The following is an 18,375-nucleotide window of genomic DNA, read 5'->3' on the forward strand; positions in this document are numbered from 1 at the left end:
AGTCCTAGTTTAGTTTTGGTTCAGTCCTGGTTCAGTCCCAGTTCAGTCCTGATTTAGCTGTGGTTTAGACCTGGTTTAGTCCTGGCTCAGTCCTTGTTCAGTCCTGGTTTATTCCTGGAGTAGCCCTGATTTAATCCTATTGCAGTCCTAGTTTAGTTTTGGTTCAGTCCTAGTTCAGTCTTGGTTTAGTCCTGGTTTAGTCTTTATTTAGTCTTGGTTCAGTCCTGGTTCAGTCCTGGTCTTACCTGTCAAATTGCAGAGTCCTAGAGAGGATGAATGGTGTTTGTTGGTTTTTCATTTTTATAGTAAAGATGAGAAAGGGCGGGGCCTGCATCAGAGTTTGTGATTGGTTGTTTCAGGATCTGAGAAAAATTATGTCATTAAAGACATGCTGTTCAGGATTTTGATATTTTATTATAGTTATTAAAGGTCAAAACTGACTCTTGTGACCTTTAAGCCATGTTATAATGTTGTTTCCTCATCAAAAACAGACCTTGAGTTGTGTTTTGTTTCATTCACACATGTTTGAGTAACCATTTATTATCAGTCTGTCTACATCTCCAAATCTCAAAATGCTCTGTTCTGCTTTGTCATGTCATGAAGTGATAGTTTTCAAATTGTAGCTACCTTTTCCCTTGTTTAGTAAAGATTGTAAATTTCAGGGCTGAAATTATCCAAATGATTCTAGTGAAGGTGTATGAAGTTTAAAATTACCACATGACATCTGAAGGTGGAACAAAGTGTTTTCTGTGTATGAAGAACTCAGCCTAAATATGCAGGTTTGTGTGTTAAAACATGTGTGAATGAAACAAAACACAACTCTAGGTATATTTGTGATGAGGAAACAACATTATAACATAAATCAGAAAATAACGTAATATGGGCCCTTTAATTTAAAACCAAATGAAACACGTTATTTCACATTTTTTGACAGTTGTCTGCTTTGAATTCAGAACAGAGATTTACTTTTTGCGTCACACCTGTGGTTTAAGAAAGGTACAAAGCACACAGTGTTTTTGAAAGTTACAAATGACTTAGCTAAAAAGGCAAAAGACTAGAAACAGTATCATCAAAATACCATGTGAACAGTTTATCAGCAAACAAAAGAGACATGAAAAACATCAGTTCATTTTTAACAATTTGCAGTGGTCCAAAGTTATTCCTCACTTACCTTATGCATCTGAACTTCCTAACTCACCCCAAAGAATTCAAATCAAATACAGCAAATATAACAACTGTAATGCTGATTTATTCTTAATTACAAAAATGTTGGACATGATGTAGAAGTTATTATTTGGTGTTCTGGTTCAAGACGATTATTCAGTCAGAAAGCAGAATGAGCCTCACATGCGTCTCTCATTTGTGTTGCCAGTTTCTATGCTGAAATCCAGTTGGTTTAAACCTAAAAGGACTCTCTCTGATCTGAATGGTCACTACCTAAACCCCAGCACCTGCAGCTAATCATGAGTTAGAGTTAGTGAATCAGTGCTAGTGCAGCCTCTGCAGCTCAGTGAGTGAATTCTGGAGGTTCTTTCACATGAGGCCTGTCCATAAACTGAGAATGACACACTTTTTTGTGTCTCTATCTGCAGGTTAAGGCTCTGGACACACAGGTTCAGTGGAGAAAAGATTAGGGACCACAGTCGCAGAGTTTATGATTTAGACCAGATTTAATTCAGTACTGAATGAGTCCTGGTTTAGTCCTGGATCAGTCCTTGTTTAGTCCTGGATCAGTCCTGGTTTAGTCCAGGTCATAGTCCAGAGTTTTTGGAAACACAAACATAATCCAGGCCAGTTTGTATCAGCCTCATTAGATCTCCTGCATAGACTGGATAAAGAAGTGGACAACGTGAGTGTGACGTCACCCATAGCGTTTGGTCGTAGCCAAATGAAGTTCATCAAGGCTAGCAGTTATACTGACTAATCTGCAACCAGGGACCATATTTGGAAATCCGAGCGCAAAACCAAAGAGCCAATTAGGAGCGAGGCTACACCTCAAGAAAAACAGACACTAGATTACTAAAGTTCATATCTTGATTTAGAATTTAGACAAACTCGCTAAATAAAAACCCAGGATCATGTAGAGCAGGTTAGTATGAACATTTTAAGTTACAGGACTAGAATTAAGGCTGAACCTGGACAAGCCTGAACTAAAATTAGCCCCAATCAGAGCATACTGTCCATGAGCAAGACACTTCAGCCACATTGTGTAATCTGGTTCAAATCCCTGTTTTTGTTTCCTCATATTTTGGTCTGAACCAGCTGCTGACCCTTGGACCCACACTGAAACAATCCTATTACACATTCTTCAAGAACACAATGCTCTGCTCTGATTGGCCGGCTCTGGTCATGTGACTGATTTAAATATGTTTACAGACCGAGTCACTGACTTCATAAAGTTCACACAAAGGTCAAACGTCTTGTGTTACTGTGGTTATCCTGTCTCCTCCTCTCAGTGAGGAGGTTGTGGGTCAGGCATCTGATCTCTTTTAAAAACAAAGAGGAGCGGCTAAACCAAGAAACAAAGTGATTTCTGACAGAGGCCTTAAAGGGGAGGTGCACACTCAGGGTATCTGACATAGTTTGTGAATAGATGTAAAAAAAGTAAAGAATTTGCTGTTTACCTGTCAGATTACAGATGCGTTGACCTGGTTTATGGTTAATATCTGTGAAATTACTGCATAATGTTCTCAGTCAGTATAAATAAATAAAACTGAGACAATTTTTTTCACAATAGCTTCAGAAAGTGATGTTGTCAGTCGAAAGCACTTTAAGCCATAACATTAATATGACAAAATTGTAGAGCCAATCCCAAATTAATAATGAGAAGTTGTGTTGATTTCTTCAAAAACTATGTCTCTCCCAGGGAGTTATATAGGCCCCTGCACAACATCTGAAATTATGACATAATTAAATGTTTCTGGACCACGACTTATATTACGACTCCACAGGTGAGGAGCAAACCTGGCCCCACCCCCTTACCTGCCATAACTGTGGATCCAGTTTATAGCCCATAATAACCCTGATGGTCTGGTATGTGATGCAGATCGAGAGCCACAGGGGACACAGGCACTGATCGAGGAGCCAGAAAAGGGGTTAAACTAGTCGTAAAAAGGTGTTAAAGTCCCTCACCTGTCTGCAATAAAACAATAAAACAAAACCTGGTCCAGACCCGGTCCAAACCTGGTCTATGTCTGTTTTTGGTCATAGTCATAGATTGTATATATAAATGAAAGTGAGCATCCATCAACTCTGGCTCCAATTCACTTTCTAATGAAGAAATGTCCTGTGCTCCTCTCTCTGTAACTGCTACTGTCAAGCTCTTCATTTTGGTCTTAAAAAGTTCATATTAACCCGTTCTACATGATCCTGATATTTTTATTTCGCTATTTTGTGCCTTATTAATATGAACATTAATAACAGATCAATCAGGCGCCTTCTTTCCCCTGAGGCTGCTTACATTAGCATTAGCAACCGGTTGAGAGAGATTGACAGCGCGGCTTAACTCCCACCTCCTGCCAAATCAGCGATGTGGGCCTGAAGGGGAATTACCTTTGCTCCTGACTGACTCTTTGATTGCTATGATGCTCATTGAAAATATAATATTCAGGCTCCAAATTCGTCACTTTAACTGCTAGCCTCAATTGGCTTCATTTGACTGGAGCCAAACTGTATGGGTGACATCCCACTCACTTAGTCCACTTTTTTATACAGTCTATGATCTGAGCCCTCAGGGATCTGGACTGGTCTGGACTTTGACTCAGGAACCACACTCAAAACTAGCTTCACATAAAAAAACAAAAACAACTCCTTATTTGGTCCTGGTTTAACTGGAAATAAGCTGTAAGTTGTGTCTTGACTCAAATAAGAGTAAAAAAGTATTTGAGAAAGCTACTACTCAAGTAAGAGTAATTTAAAGAGTAAGAGTTAAGTAAAGAGTTTTTGGACGTGACATCTGGTTTATAATTTGGAGTTAATGTAAATAAAAGGATAAAACATTAAATGATGCACAAATTCTGGTATTTTCAAACCACGGACACAAAAATGAAACAAACTAAATCATATCTGAAGGAGCTGCAAGAAATGCAAATGTTCAAATCATTTGATATTGTCAACATAAAGCTCAAGTCACTTTAGACTTACTCAGAGGGAAGAGGAACCAAAACTTTATTCAAGTAAGGCTGTTACTTTGGTAAAAATATTGCTCAAGTAGGAGTACAAGTATGCTGCTTTAAAAAGTTACTCAGGTAAATGTAACTGAGTACTACCCACCTCTGGTTTTGATTGTTTTATTAAAAGAAATCCAGATCTTCTGAAAGATTAATGTTTTACAAAAAAAATATTTTGAATCAGTTAAAAAACAGTTTTCTTATTTTATCATCTGCCAAACTTTGGATTAAAGGCCCAGACTTTGCCACAGTGAGTTTTATCAGCTGCTAATCTCTTTCATGAATGTTTAAAGGCCATTGTGTCTTGTCCCAGTACAGATATATTGTATAAGAAGCTCTTGAGGTCAAAGTAAGTCTGCTGGGTACAGTCTGCATCGAATTATAAAGTGTTTTCTTGAAGATAATCAGAAAGTGCATGTTAGCATGCTAGTTGTTGTTAGCGTTACCATAAACTCATCCTGGTGAGTAATTAGGATGCTCTGAATGTACAAGGTAAGTGAGGAATAACTATGACCTCATACCATTTTCTGCCCTCAGGTCTTCTCCTTTTTACTCCAAATGTACTCTGACCACTATAACTAGACTTGAATGTGACGTTCTGAGCCTCATTAAAGTTACACTGGCTCTGTGAAGGCTGTGTTAAATCTGAATCTGAATAACTCCCTGCATTACACGCTTCTGTGGCTCACACTCAAGTGGTCAAACAAAGAGCTTCTCTGTGTTTTTAAAGTCAACACACTGGATCTTTTCTGCTCTGAGGCCTTCTACAGCAGGTCTGATACTTCAGGTCATGTTAGGGCCTAATTCAGCTCTGTTCCACCTTGCGATGTCATGAAGTGGTAATTTTCAAGGTAACAACAACCTTTTACCTTTAGTTCAGTAGAGATTGGCAATTCCAGGATTGAAATCTAATGAAGGAGTATGTAGTTTAAAAACTCAGGGTACTTCCTACATGACATCACAAGATGGAGAACTAAACATCCAGGGCCCATGTGTTAAACATGTGTGAATGAAACAAAACTCAGCTCCAGGTATGTTTGTGATGATGAAACAATATTATATATTATAACATCGATCAGAGAATGGCGTAATATTGGCCCTTAAAAAGCGCTGCAGTCTGTTGTCTTCTTGTGTGATAATTACGGGGCAGATACGCGCTGTAAAAACCTTTCTTTAAAACCACTGAACTCCAGAAACCTGACCTGAGGCTCCCTGTGCGCGCGCACGCGGCCGGAGCCAATAATCAGCTTTACGCGTGCGCGTGCGTGAGACAGACAAGGACTGCGCTCGCGGGACCAGTAAGTCTCCTCAGGAGCCATGTCCCGGAACAGCTCGAGCCTCGGACCGCTCCTCGAGGACCCCTCCACGGCCCCACGCGCACACAATGTCCCAGCGCTCGTGTTCGGCGTGGCGCTCATCGTGACCATCACCGGCGGGAACGTGCTGGTGTGCGTGAGCGTGTACCTGGAAAAGGCGCTGAAAACCTCCACCAACTATTTCATTGTGAGTTTAGCGGGAGCCGACCTTCTGCTGGCGCTTCTCGTGCTGCCGCTGTTCGTCTACGCAGAGGTGAGGAGCAATGTTCCCTCTAATTTTTCACGAGTCTGAGCAAACACAAACTCCCTGAGCGGTCCCATGGACCGCTGTGAGCAACATCGGACCTGTGCACTGTGGTCATGCTGCATCGCATCCATCCAAGTTAAATGGTTTATTAAAAGAATCAAATGACCGCATTTACATTTCTGTTATAAGACTTTTAATTAAGTGCTATAGTCCACTTATACAATGAAAATGACAAAAAACTTGCTCATGGCCTGTGTAGTATGTTAATGCTATTGGAAGTATAAATATTGAATTTTAACTATGGCAAAACATGAACTTCCAACCAAACCACGACAACTGTAAACTCCAATGTTGAAAACACACTTAACATTTTTATGATAAAGCTCTGACTTGTATTATGAGTATAAGCCATTGTGTGAAGCTTTTGCTTGATTTTTACTACTCATAAACTAGTGACAGTATCAATGACCAATACACACTCAGAGGAATCTATCTGCACACCCAGCTGCTCTATTACTGTACATTTATATATCATATCAAAACACAATATATAATGTGTATTTGTATATAAAATATATTCAAAACAAGTAGTATGGGTCAAAATAAATGTATATTTACAAACCACACACTACAAACGGTAAACAAACACACACTGGAAACTAAAAATACACTGTACATGTGACAGTGAGACAGTCATTCTGTGACAGAGGTTGGAGGATCGAGTCCCGCTTGGACCAACTTCTGTCATTGTATCTTTAGGTCTGTCATTGTGCCCTTAGGCAAGACACTTCGCCCAAGTGGTGTGTGCGTGAATAATTGGTCGTGGTCGGGGGTCGCAGATTGGCATTAGCTAATGCTAATGATTACACATAATACACATTTGACCCACAATTAAGTCAATAGCAGAATAAACCACGCTTACCGATCAGGAACAGCATCCAGTCCATCAAATCATAAGGTCCTCTGCTCCTGAGTCCACCATGAGATCTTCACTCGGTTCCACGAACCGCTTCGGGTCCGAGATGCCTCTAGTTTAACTTGTACAAACATCAACAGTGTCCTCGGTCGCGTACTTCCTTTGTTTTGTCCGTTTCGTCATATTTAAACGCAAAACTGCTGCTAAACAGTGCGTAAAATTACGCAATTACGCGCGCGTAATTTTACGCGCGGATTTTTGGCCGAGGGCGGGCCGTCGGAATGTTACGGGGTTAAACACTTAGCATCATTAGCGAGTTTTCACTCCACGTCGGCCACATCGGCTAAAACACTAGGAGCGGGACATGAGGACGCCTGTCAATGACGTTGATAAGATGCGCAAATATGTGAATCACATAATTGGCTGGAGCAGCTCGTCACACTCACTGACTCACATTGAAAAATAGCGCAGAATGAATTGTTGTGTGTTTATTTTATTTTCAACTCCGGTTCGATTTTTTTGTGCGCAGCACAGATTTTCTGTGCGCGGAGACCGTGTCAGCAGTGCGAAATTGCGCACGCGCGCAGCTTAGAGGGAACAGTGGTGAGGAGGGGGCTGAAAGAGGGTGAGGGGGGCATGGAAGGGGGAGAGAGGTGAGGAGGGGGGCTGAAAGAGGGAGAGGGGGACATGGAAGGGGGAGAGAGGTGAGGAGGGGGGCTGAAAGAGGGAGAGGGGGACATGGAAGGGGGAGAGAGGTGAGGAGGGGGGCTGAAAGAGGGAGAGGGGGACATGGAAGGGGGAGAGAGGTGAGGAGGGGGGCTGAAAGAGGGAGAGGGGGACATGGAAGGGGGAGAGGGGTGAGGGAGGAGAGAGCAGTGAGAGAGGAGAAAGAGGTGAGACGAGTGAGAGAGGAGAGAGTGGGAAGATAAAGGAGGAAGGGGGATGAAACACAGAGAGGAGAGAGGGGAGGGTTGAAAGATAATGGGGAGGAGCATTTCAAATGTAGCATTTCGTTCTCAAGGACCACACCACAACAGTGGAATACGATAAAGATATTTACTGATGATATGAACAGATGTGGAGGCTGGGGAAAGACTCAGGTTGCAGGCTCTGTCTCAGGTGGTTAGCCCAGCCAACTTAGGACCCCCCTTTCTTCAGCCCGAAGACCTCGCCAAGAGACAAGGGGTGGGAGGGATCAAGAGAGCGGAGACAGACAGTGTTGATGGGCTTGTATAATGGGTCATTAGAGGTGTGGCTGACGTGAGCTGTGGTTCACTGGAGAGGAGCAGGAGGAGGTTAAGGCCTGGTCTTGCTCCTGAAGCTCAGTTGAATCATATTAACTCCATTTTTGCACCGCTTTGAAACTCAGACACAAGTTTGACGCAAGGAGGAGAGAAGATGAGGAGGGAAAGAGTGAGAAGAGGCGAGAGGAGGAGAGAGTGAGAGGAGAAAGAGTAGGGGGAGAGAGAGAAGGTGAGAGGAGAGAGAGTCTTGTGAGTGCAGTTTTAGTCAGATACATAGATAAATAATAGTTTTGAGAGCTTTTGCCACGCCCCCTTTTTAATTGACCAGTGTCACCACCACCACATGTCTTTAGTCCAACAAGAATTTTCTTAGGTGTCTACAGATCTTGTAAATAGACTATGGTCCACAAAAGGAGAGGTGGGCAGAAGGCAAATGTTGACATAGTCTACTAGGGTAACACACATGGACAAACTACAAATTACATATGGCTATGCTATTTATGTCCTTGTATATCAAAGCCTATGTCGACAGTTAAAGTGTGACTAAACATCAAAACCCCGCCCACAACCACATTTCATATAGAGCTGCTATACTGAGAAGTACCTGGAGTACTAAAGGTTGAGAGTGAGGGGGGAGGAGGTGCGGGATCTGGAGGACTAAAGGGGAGAGTAAAGGGCAGGTATCGATACCTGCTCAAATTAGTTTTAGTAATATTTAATATCTGATTTTTGATACTTTTGACAGCTGTACTCAGAATAGGCCCTGAACTATGAGAGCTAGAATGAGGAAAAAAAATTACATTGTCTAATTTTTAAAGAATTTATTTGCAAATTGTGGTGGAGAATAAGTATTTGGTCAATAACAAAAGTTCATCTCGTAGTGTGTTACTGATGGTAGCTTTTGTTACTTTGGTCCCAGCACTCTGCAGGTCATTCACTATGTCCCCACGTGTGGTTCTGGGATTTTTGCTCACCATTCCCACCATTTTAACTCCACGGGGTGAGACCTTGCGTGGAGCCCCAGATCGAGGGACATTATCAGTGGTCTTATATGTCTTCCATTTTCTAATAATTGCTCCCACAGTTGATTTCTTCACACCAAGCTGCTTACCTATTGCAGATTGAGTCTTCCCAGTCTGGTGCAGGTATCCAATTTTGTTTCTGGTGTCCTTTGACAGCTTTTTGGTCTTGGCCATAGTGGAGTTTGGAGACTGACTGTTTGAGGTTGTGGGCAGGTGTCTTTTATACTGATAACGAGTTCAAACAGGTGCCATTAATACAGGTAATGAGTGAAGGACAGAGGAGCTTCTCAAAGAAGAAGTTACAGGTCTATGAGAGCCAGAAATCTTGTTTCCTTGTAGGTGACAAGTACTTATTTTGAGGAATTTACCAATTAATTTATAAAAAATCCTACAATGTGATTTCCTGGATTCTTTCCCTCCATTCTGTCTCTCATAATTGATGTGTACCTATGATTCCATGCCTCTTTCACCTTTTTAAGTGGGAGAACTTGCACAATTGGTGGTTGACTAAATACTTTTTTGATCCATTGTAATAGGCGTTGTAACAGTGAAATCTTTCGTCCATCAAAACAAATGTGTCTCAAAGTCACATTCCTGATTATACAGACATATTTACTTAATGCTATTATTTTTAATTCTTATATTTTTAATCAAAAAGTATAAAGTCCTGGAAATTGAAGGCCAATAGCCGATGCACAAAAAATTATCTGCCTCTATCTCTATTCAGCGGGTACGCCTCTCCACAGCTCTAACCTATAAATGCCTGGATAAGCCAAATGCCACTGTGGAACATTCCAGCAATAACATCTCCTTGGAGACAAACAGTTAGTGGATTCAGACCGCACAAGAAAAGTGGCTAAAAAAAGTGACATAGTGCAGCTTCAAATGACAAAGGTGCAGAATCAATGACCTGAGCAGGGCATCAGTGATATTTGACGTGTTAGCATTTGCACTAGCACTGTGGTATTAGCCGCATTAGCAACGAGTGAGATCTTGTTACTGCTAATCTGCCCCCACAGTCTGACCTCTGATGACACTGATGCAGCACCACTAAGCCTCATTTCCACTGGCATGGTTCGCTTGGGACTGCCTTGGCATTGAACAGTTGGGAATTGGGCACCCCCAGCCGGGAAGCGTTTCAATTACAAATGGCCCAGACCGCTGTAGACCGTGACAAAGATCTAACAAGACACACCCAAAAGCGTGACGTAGGCCTGCGCGGCCACAAGGCACAGGACAGCTATAAAAAGACCAGTGTTACAGGAGCATCAACACAGATCAGTGGCACAACAATGAGCTTGCGAGGGTTGGGACTGGACGCAGTCAATAGAAGAGCAACAGTATGCCACTAGGTCGCAAAAAACAGAAAGAAACATAAAAATAATTTCTCAGACACTGACTTGATCTTGTGATATACGGTCAGTGATGGCAACATATATGTTGAGTCGATATGCTTCGTGAAACAGATCTAGCCTCCTGTTTATTGATGCACACACAATAAAATACACTGCATTCCAAATTATTTTACAAACGCTATTTTTCTCTGGTTTTACCAAATTGTCAGCATAAATGAGTCATCATAATTTTCAAGTCATCAACCTTTAGAGTAATAAAAGGCAAAGTAAAATCTGTCGACTGGATAAAAGGTTGTAGGAGTGAAGACGTTTCGTTGCTCATCCAAGCCACTTCTTCAGTTTTAGTCAGATTACTCGTGGCCACTGCCTGATATCTATCTGGAGCTAACTACACTGAAACTGTAAACAGCTATTGTTGCAATTGTATTTTTGCTGTCTGACCAGAACTGAAGAAGCAGCTTGGATGAGCAGTGAAACGTCATCACTCCTACAACATTTTGTCCAGTTCTCCAGATTTTGTATGGATCAGACCTGGATGACTGACAGATTACATAAAAACCTTTAGAGTACAATATAAATGTTATTGAACAAATCTCTCCAAATGATTATGCACAACCGAGTTTCAAACCATGTTACTGTTGTAAAGAACTGAAAATAGTCATTTGTTTATTTTTCAGTTACAAGCATTAGCATATTACTGAAATCAAAAGCTATTTCAATCAAAACATCTGACCAGGTCAAGTTATGTTTCAACATTTGACCCCTTATTTGATAGGAGCTTCACAATTCTTGCATCCATTGAACCTGTGGGGTTGTGGACAGTTTCTGCTTGAATTTCTTTGCAGGATGTCAGAATATCCTCCCAGAGCTGCTGTTTGGATGTGAACTGCCTCCTGTCCTCATAGATCTTTTGCTTGAGGATCCTCCAAAGGTTCTCAATAGGGTTGAGGTCAGAGGAGGATGCCACACCATGAGTTTCTCTTCTTTTATTTCCCATAGCAGCCAATGATGCAGAGGTTTTCCTTGCAGCATGAGATGGTGCATTGTCATGCACGAAGATGATTTTGCTATGGAAAGCACGGTTCTTGTTTTTGTACCAACAAAGAACATGGTCAATCAGAGAACACAACTGTTTGAAAATTAGTCTTCATGTATTTCTGGGCCCACTGGAGCCGTTTCTGCTTGTGAGCATTGGGTTAAGGTTGGCCGAATAGAAGGTTTATGCATAACTGCAAGCCTCTGGAGGATCCTGCACCAGCAGCTTCATATACCTGTTTGCTGCTTTGTAATGGCATTTTAGCAGCTGCTCCCTTAATCCAATGTATTTGTCTGTTAGAAACCTTCATCATTGTACCTTTATCTGTACAAATCCATGTGTGATCTGAATGAGCTACAAGTCTACTCTCTATCTAAGGTTTTCATATCTTGTCTAAGGTATTCAACTATTTAATGCTTTTCGGCACAAGAGATATTATTTTTTCCCATATTGCTAGAAAATGATGATCTGCTTAATAATGTGGAACATCCTTCATAGCTATTTTTTCCTTTAATTGGACTTACCTGGTAAACTAATTGGCACAGGTGTCTGAGATTGATTTCACTGACTCAAAGAGTCCTGAGACACAATACCATCCACGAGTTACGCTGGAAAACAAAAAAATAATTACCTTTATGACACTTAAACACAATTTGTATAATAATTTGGAATGTCTGTGTAATCACAGACATTAAAAAAAAACATAGGCGTTAAGGTGCAGATAAATGAAATACAGGCAAAAAACTGATGATAAACTAGAAATAGTTTAATGTTTACGCTAGCTTTAGCTTTAACCTCATCTCACAGCACCACAAACTTGGATTGCTAAATGTCTTTTTGTGATTTGTTGAGATGAGCCTTATGAGAGTATTATTCAGGAACAATTTAGATTTTATTAAGTTAGTATTAGTTATGCTGAGGTGACCTCAGTTGTTCACATAGCAGAGCCCTGTCCCTGACCCTGGAGCCGTACTTGGAGTATGGAGATGTAACATGGCTGGAGTTGCTGCTGGTCCTCCAATGACTGTGTGAGGGCGTAACTAGCACTGCCCCCTGCGAGCCAGTCCCAGGTCCCAAGCATTCCAGACCCCTTTGGAAGGTGGTACCTCCAGAGGTCCGCTTTGGACCTCTAAAAGCGGGCGGTACGGACTGCTTCATGCAGTGGAAACACTCAAGGTCTATGTAAACGAGGCTCTACAGTTAGGTCCATTTAATCATTCTGTTTAAAGAGGAGGTATTTTACTTCTATTTGGTATTAACTGCTAACACATAACATATTTAGATCACCATGTTACTTTTTGTTGTTTTGAAAATGCTATAGTCGCCCAAAACAATGTGTTGGTTTCACTTTTGTTTTTGACATTCTAAGTCTTCCCTCCCTTTGCTCTGTGTGCTAAGTCCCTCCCCCTTCAGTACTATCACATTACAAGGCTTGTGGACTGAATGTTGCGCAGAATCTTACAGCTAACCTTAAGGAGGGTGGCATGGATGGCATATAAAACCTCTTCAGGCATGTTTTTGGTGAGGGAACTATGTTATAAGATGGTAGAAAGTTTGATTTTTTGAAATTTATTTATTTGTTTTTTATTATACTCCCTTTTTAAAGCAGCATTTTTTTTATAAACATGTTTTTATTGCTGAAAAAAGGACAGGTGACTTTTGTATGTAAAATGTATGATGCTGATTTTAATTAATATTCACAATTAGGTACAGAGATGTGGATGGACATAGGGGGCAGGTGAAAACAGACATTTTCTGAGCACTCAAGCATTCAGTATAGGACAAAACAAGATTACAGTTTATTCCTGGTCTAGTTCTAGTATAATCCTGGTTCAGACCTAGTTTAGTCCTGGTTCAGACCTGGTTTAGTCTTGGTTCAGTGAGTAAGGGAGAGGACTTACACGTGCAGGATCCAAGCTGGTAAAACATCCATCCATCCATTTTCTTCCGCTTATCCGGGGCCGGGTCGTGGGGGCAGCAGTCTAAGCAGGGACTCCCAGACTTTCCTCACCCCGGACACGTCCTCCAGCTCCTCCGGTGGGATCCCAAGGTGTTCCCAGGCCAGCCGAGAGACATAGTCCCTCCAGTGTGTCCTGGGTCTTCCCCGGGGCCTCCTCTCGGTGGGACATGCCCAGAACACCTCCCTAGGGAGGCATCCAGGAGGCATCCTGAGCAGATGCCCGAGCCACCTCAACTGGTTCCTCTCGACATGTAGGAGCAGCGGCTCTACTCCGAGCTCCTCCCGTGTGACCGAGCTCCTCACCCTATCCCTGGGCTGGTAAAACAAAATTTGAAAAAAGAAATGGGTCCACACAACTCACATACTGTAAAGACAATTTATTTCTCTCAACAGGGTGTATTGTATCAGGCTTAGCCCTTTGTCAGACATGAATAATCGTAAGAAACATGCGAAGTATAAAGGATACTGATTGTGTACTCACATGACGACATGATAATACTAAGTATGGATACATTGCTAAAAAGAACAGTGGTTGTCCTAGCTATAAAAAAAAAAAAAAAAAAAAAGAGATGATAGTTTGTGAGCCACAGCCACATTATACAGTACATACATTATTTGAAGAAAAGGACAATGGGGACAGCAGCACTGCAGCCATGTTCAGTATTTGTAACAATACATGCAGGTAATTAAAGGTGAAGGGTGGTGCTATGTACATGGAATGGAAACAGTTAAAAATGGTGTTGTTCGGGGGTCACATTGGCTCTGACCACCATTGGTCTTAGGTTGGATGGTCTTTTTTACACAACACATGGTGATAAAGTGAGATCTTTTAGACTTGGACCAGACTGTATGATATTCAAATCTTTTTCCCAGAGGGGAGTCTTGTACTGTACAGGTGACTCTGGGTTCAGCTTGTTTTTTTAGTTTGTTGTAGGCATTAGTCTCGGTTCAGACCTGGTTCAGATCCTGGTTTAGTCCTGTTTTAATCCTGTTTCAGACCCTGTTTGTCTCCTCAGTTCCAGGGCGGGATCTGGACTCTCAACTTGGTTCTCTGTGACTTCTTGATGTCAATGGACGTGATGCTGTGCACAGCCTCCATCTTTAACCTCTGTGCCATCAGTGTGGACAGGTACAAAACACCTGCAGGGGGCGCTATGCAACCCACACCTGTACACACACACCTGTACACACACACCTGTACACCCCCACACACAACTGTACACACACACACACCTGCACATGCACAGACCTGTACATGCACCTGTACACACACACCTGCATATGCAGCTGTACACATACACACTTGTATACACACACCAGCACATGCACATACCTGCACACATATACCTGTACACATACATACACTTTATACACACACACCTGTACACACACACACACACTTGCACACGCACACGCACACACATACTGTACCTGTACAGTGGTCCTTTGTTTATCGCGGGTTTTACGTTCTAAAAATAACCCGCAAAAGGCGAAATCCCAAGTAGTCAGCTATATTTTTTCTAATTATTCTAAATGTTTTAAGGCTGTAAAACTCCTCACCACACACTTAATACACTTGTAGGCATGCATTCACATTTTCTCACATTTATATCTTCTTTAATTAATTAATAGTGACTCACGCATATTTCTCAGTTTGTCTGACCGTGCCTCTTTGTTCGCCACTCCACTGTAGTGTCGATCGAACATTTGTGTAAATTTGACAAGCTGAATGCATTCTATACTGTACAGGAGACACGGAGGAGATTGATTGACAATGGTCTACAGTCCCCTAGTCAATCAGAAAGCAGAACACAATGCGCCTTCATACACTCTAAAAAAAACATGCAAAATTGCACCAAAAAAAAAAATGCAAAAGAGCGAGACCACGAAAGGTGAACCGCAATATAGCAAAAGACCACTGTACACACACTTGTACACACACCTGTACATGCACCTGCACACATGTACCTGCACACACACATCTGTACACACACACACCTGTACACCCCCACATCTGTACACATACACATCTGTACACACACCTCTACCTTTTGATTTTGATAGGAAATAGACTTGATACTCAATACTGATTCTGAAAACAGTCTTTCTTTAGACATGGTAGTACTTTCTTTTCTATTCCCATATGGCCTTATATCTGTGTAATCCCTCAGTGGTCCAGTAGGTTCCATCATGGTTCATGGGTGTATACTAGTCTATGTGTCTTATACTTGTTACAGCTCAAGATCATTCTAAAGCTATTCAGGAAAGGTTCATTTCTTCCTATGATTGTGACTTTTTTAGTATTGATACCTGCTCACATGAGTATCTAGTTTTGATACTAGTGTTAGTATCAATTAGTATCTGATTTTCGATATTTTTGACAATTGCTTTACACACACCTGTACATATATGCCTGTGACATCAACGTGGACAGGCACAACTCCTCCTGTAGAGGGCATATCTAGAGAAAATTAATGAGTTTGTTTTAGACCATGCTAATTCCAGATTTAGACCCGGTTTACTCCTGGTTCAGTCATAGTGAGTCATAGTCCTGGTTTAGTCCTGTTTTAGTCATGGTTCAGACCAGGTTTATACCCATGTTGCTCTCTCCAGGTTCATCGCCGTGTCTGTCCCTCTGAATTACAGCCGCAGACAGGTGGACCAGAGACAGCTGGTGCTTCTGTGCGCCCCCTGGCTGCTGGCTCTGGCTGTGGCGTCTCCGGTCATGTTTGGGGTGAATGATGTCGTTGAGCGTGATCCGAGCGAGTGCCGTTTGGAGGATGATAACTATGTGGTGTACTCGTCCGTGTGCTCCTTTTTTGTGCCCTGTCCTCTGATGCTGCTGCTATACTGGGGTGTGGTGAGGGGGCTGCGACGCTGGGAGCACGACCGCAAACACCGCCTCAAAGTCAGCATCCAGGCCTGTCGTGAGCTGCAGCACCACAACCACGAGACCCAAGACATCAGCAATCACACAACCCAGAGTAACCACGCCCGCAGGACCCCCAAGAACCACACCCACATGACCTACCACACCCACACGACCAACCTCAACCACAGGAACCCCAAGAACCACAGCCACACAACCCCCGACAACCACGGGCACACAAACCCCGAGAACCACTGCCACACAAACCCCGAGAACCACAGCCACACAAACCCCGAGAACCACGGCCACACAAACCCCGAGAACCACGGCCACACAACCCCCGAGAACCACGGCCACACAAACCCCGAGAACCACGGCCACACAAACCCCGAGAACCACGGCCACACAACCCCCGAGAACCACGGCCACACAACCCCCGAGAACCACGGCCACACAAACCCCGAGAACCACGGCCACACAACCCCTGAGAACCATGCCCACTTGACCAACCATGTCCATGCAACCAACGAGAACCACTTCCAGATGACCTACCATGCCCACACGCCCCCTGGTAGCAACAGCAACGCAACCCCCGGCAACCCTGCCCTCATGTCCCCTGAGAACCACGCCCACAAAACTGGCGGCAACAACCACATGACCCATCACGTCCTCACAACCCAAGGCAACCACACTCACACGACCTTCGCCACAGGTAATGAGTCAGGCTGGGAACAAGGAAGTACAGTTATAACTAGTGTATATATCTTCTTTGCACCGTATAGCCCTGGTTTAGTCCCTCCTTTTCCCTCCACAGACACCCCACTCCCTGTTCCCTCCCCTGGCCCATCTCCTCTGCCTTTGCCCTGGATTGTGGAGCGGGACTTGGCCCAGTGTCGGATGGACGTCTCAGGGGACTACACTCAGACAGAGCTGCCGTACCCTCGACGGTATCGCGAGAAGTCAGTGCCCACGGTGGAGTACAGCCCAAAGAAGAGTGCCAAAATCAACCACCGCGAACGCAAGGCCATGAGAGTGCTGCCCGTCGTGGTCGGTGAGCGGGGCATTTTAAGGTCCTAAAATACAGATTAAAGTCATAGACTGTATATATAGATGGACATAGCTAGCCCATTAGCCGCTGCGTTCCAGAACGGAAGTGAGCATGGGCACGATTTGGCTCACATTCACATTTTATGGAAAATGCATCTTCCCTCTCTCTGTAACTGCTGTTTTTTTTACTTTGCCCGTAAATGAAGATATGAACATTAATAACAGACCGACGAGGTGCCTTCTTTCCCAAGGTCCTTGTGTATATCATAGCAACCAAAGAGATTGGCTCTTTGTTTGCTATGATATACATGCTCAGATTTCAAATACTTGCTCAAAGTCTGTGAAAATTCTATATTTATACTGTTATTAAATGTTTAAAAACAGAGCAGAACAAAGTCTGACATCAGTAAAACATCTAACTTTGATTCTGGTCAATTGCTATCTTTTTCTAAGATTAAACTCTGTGAAATTGTCAAACATTGATATAGATAGATATCCATTAAGCTGAGCCATAGTAAATACAGCATACAGAACACATAAACACATGCAAAAGAATTAAACAAGTTGAATGAAAAAGGTCTCCAAATTGGACCGGGAGCCAAATCAAGCAATGACACCCCCTCTGACCATGACCTCTGACCCCTGTGACCCTACCCTCTCTTGCAGGCTGCTTCCTGTTTTGCTGGACACCCTTCTTTGTGGTCCACACCACCCGAGCGCTGTGTGTGTCCTGTCACGTGCCTGTAGAGCTCATCAGCACCACCACCTGGCTGGGCTATGTCAACAGCGCCCTCAACCCCATCATCTACACCGTCTTCAACCAAGAGTTTAAAAAGTTCTTCAGCAAGTGCCTGCAGGGGGCACTACAAAGACTCACCAGCCTCTGCCAAAATAGGACAAGTGGAAACTGACTACTACTACGTCCTGATTCAGTCCTGCTTGAGTCATGGTTCAGTTCTAACTACTACTGAACTACTACAGGAACAAGCTAGTACTAAAAACTCAAGAAAAAATGCAAAATGGATTTAAACAACACATTTTCAGGAGCCTTGATCGATATTAGTTGTCATGGTCCTGTTTAGGAGTTTGATTTTCAACAAAAAGGTGAGAGGGACTAACTGAAAAACTGTTGGCTACTGCTAGCTAACATGTGACTATAATGTTGATTGAGAGAGACTTGTTTAACAACACAAA

At 42.8% G+C, this 18,375-nt stretch overlaps 1 protein-coding gene across 1 annotated transcript; it reads left to right on the plus strand.

Moving 5' to 3' along the window:
* Nucleotides 1-5,472: 5,472 nt before the first annotated feature.
* LOC117393812 (D(4) dopamine receptor-like) lies at nt 5,473-18,092 on the plus strand. Its single transcript, XM_033991821.2, has 5 exons — nt 5,473-5,738; nt 14,282-14,394; nt 15,879-16,227; nt 16,951-17,185; nt 17,848-18,092. Exons 1-5 carry the CDS (start codon nt 5,487-5,489, stop codon nt 18,090-18,092), a joined length of 1,194 nt encoding a protein of 397 aa, XP_033847712.1. The 5' UTR covers nt 5,473-5,486.
* Nucleotides 18,093-18,375: the final 283 nt, after the last annotated feature.

This window comes from Periophthalmus magnuspinnatus, chromosome 3 (assembly GCF_009829125.3).
Source record: "Periophthalmus magnuspinnatus isolate fPerMag1 chromosome 3, fPerMag1.2.pri, whole genome shotgun sequence".
Lineage (NCBI taxonomy): Eukaryota > Metazoa > Chordata > Actinopteri > Gobiiformes > Gobiidae > Periophthalmus > Periophthalmus magnuspinnatus.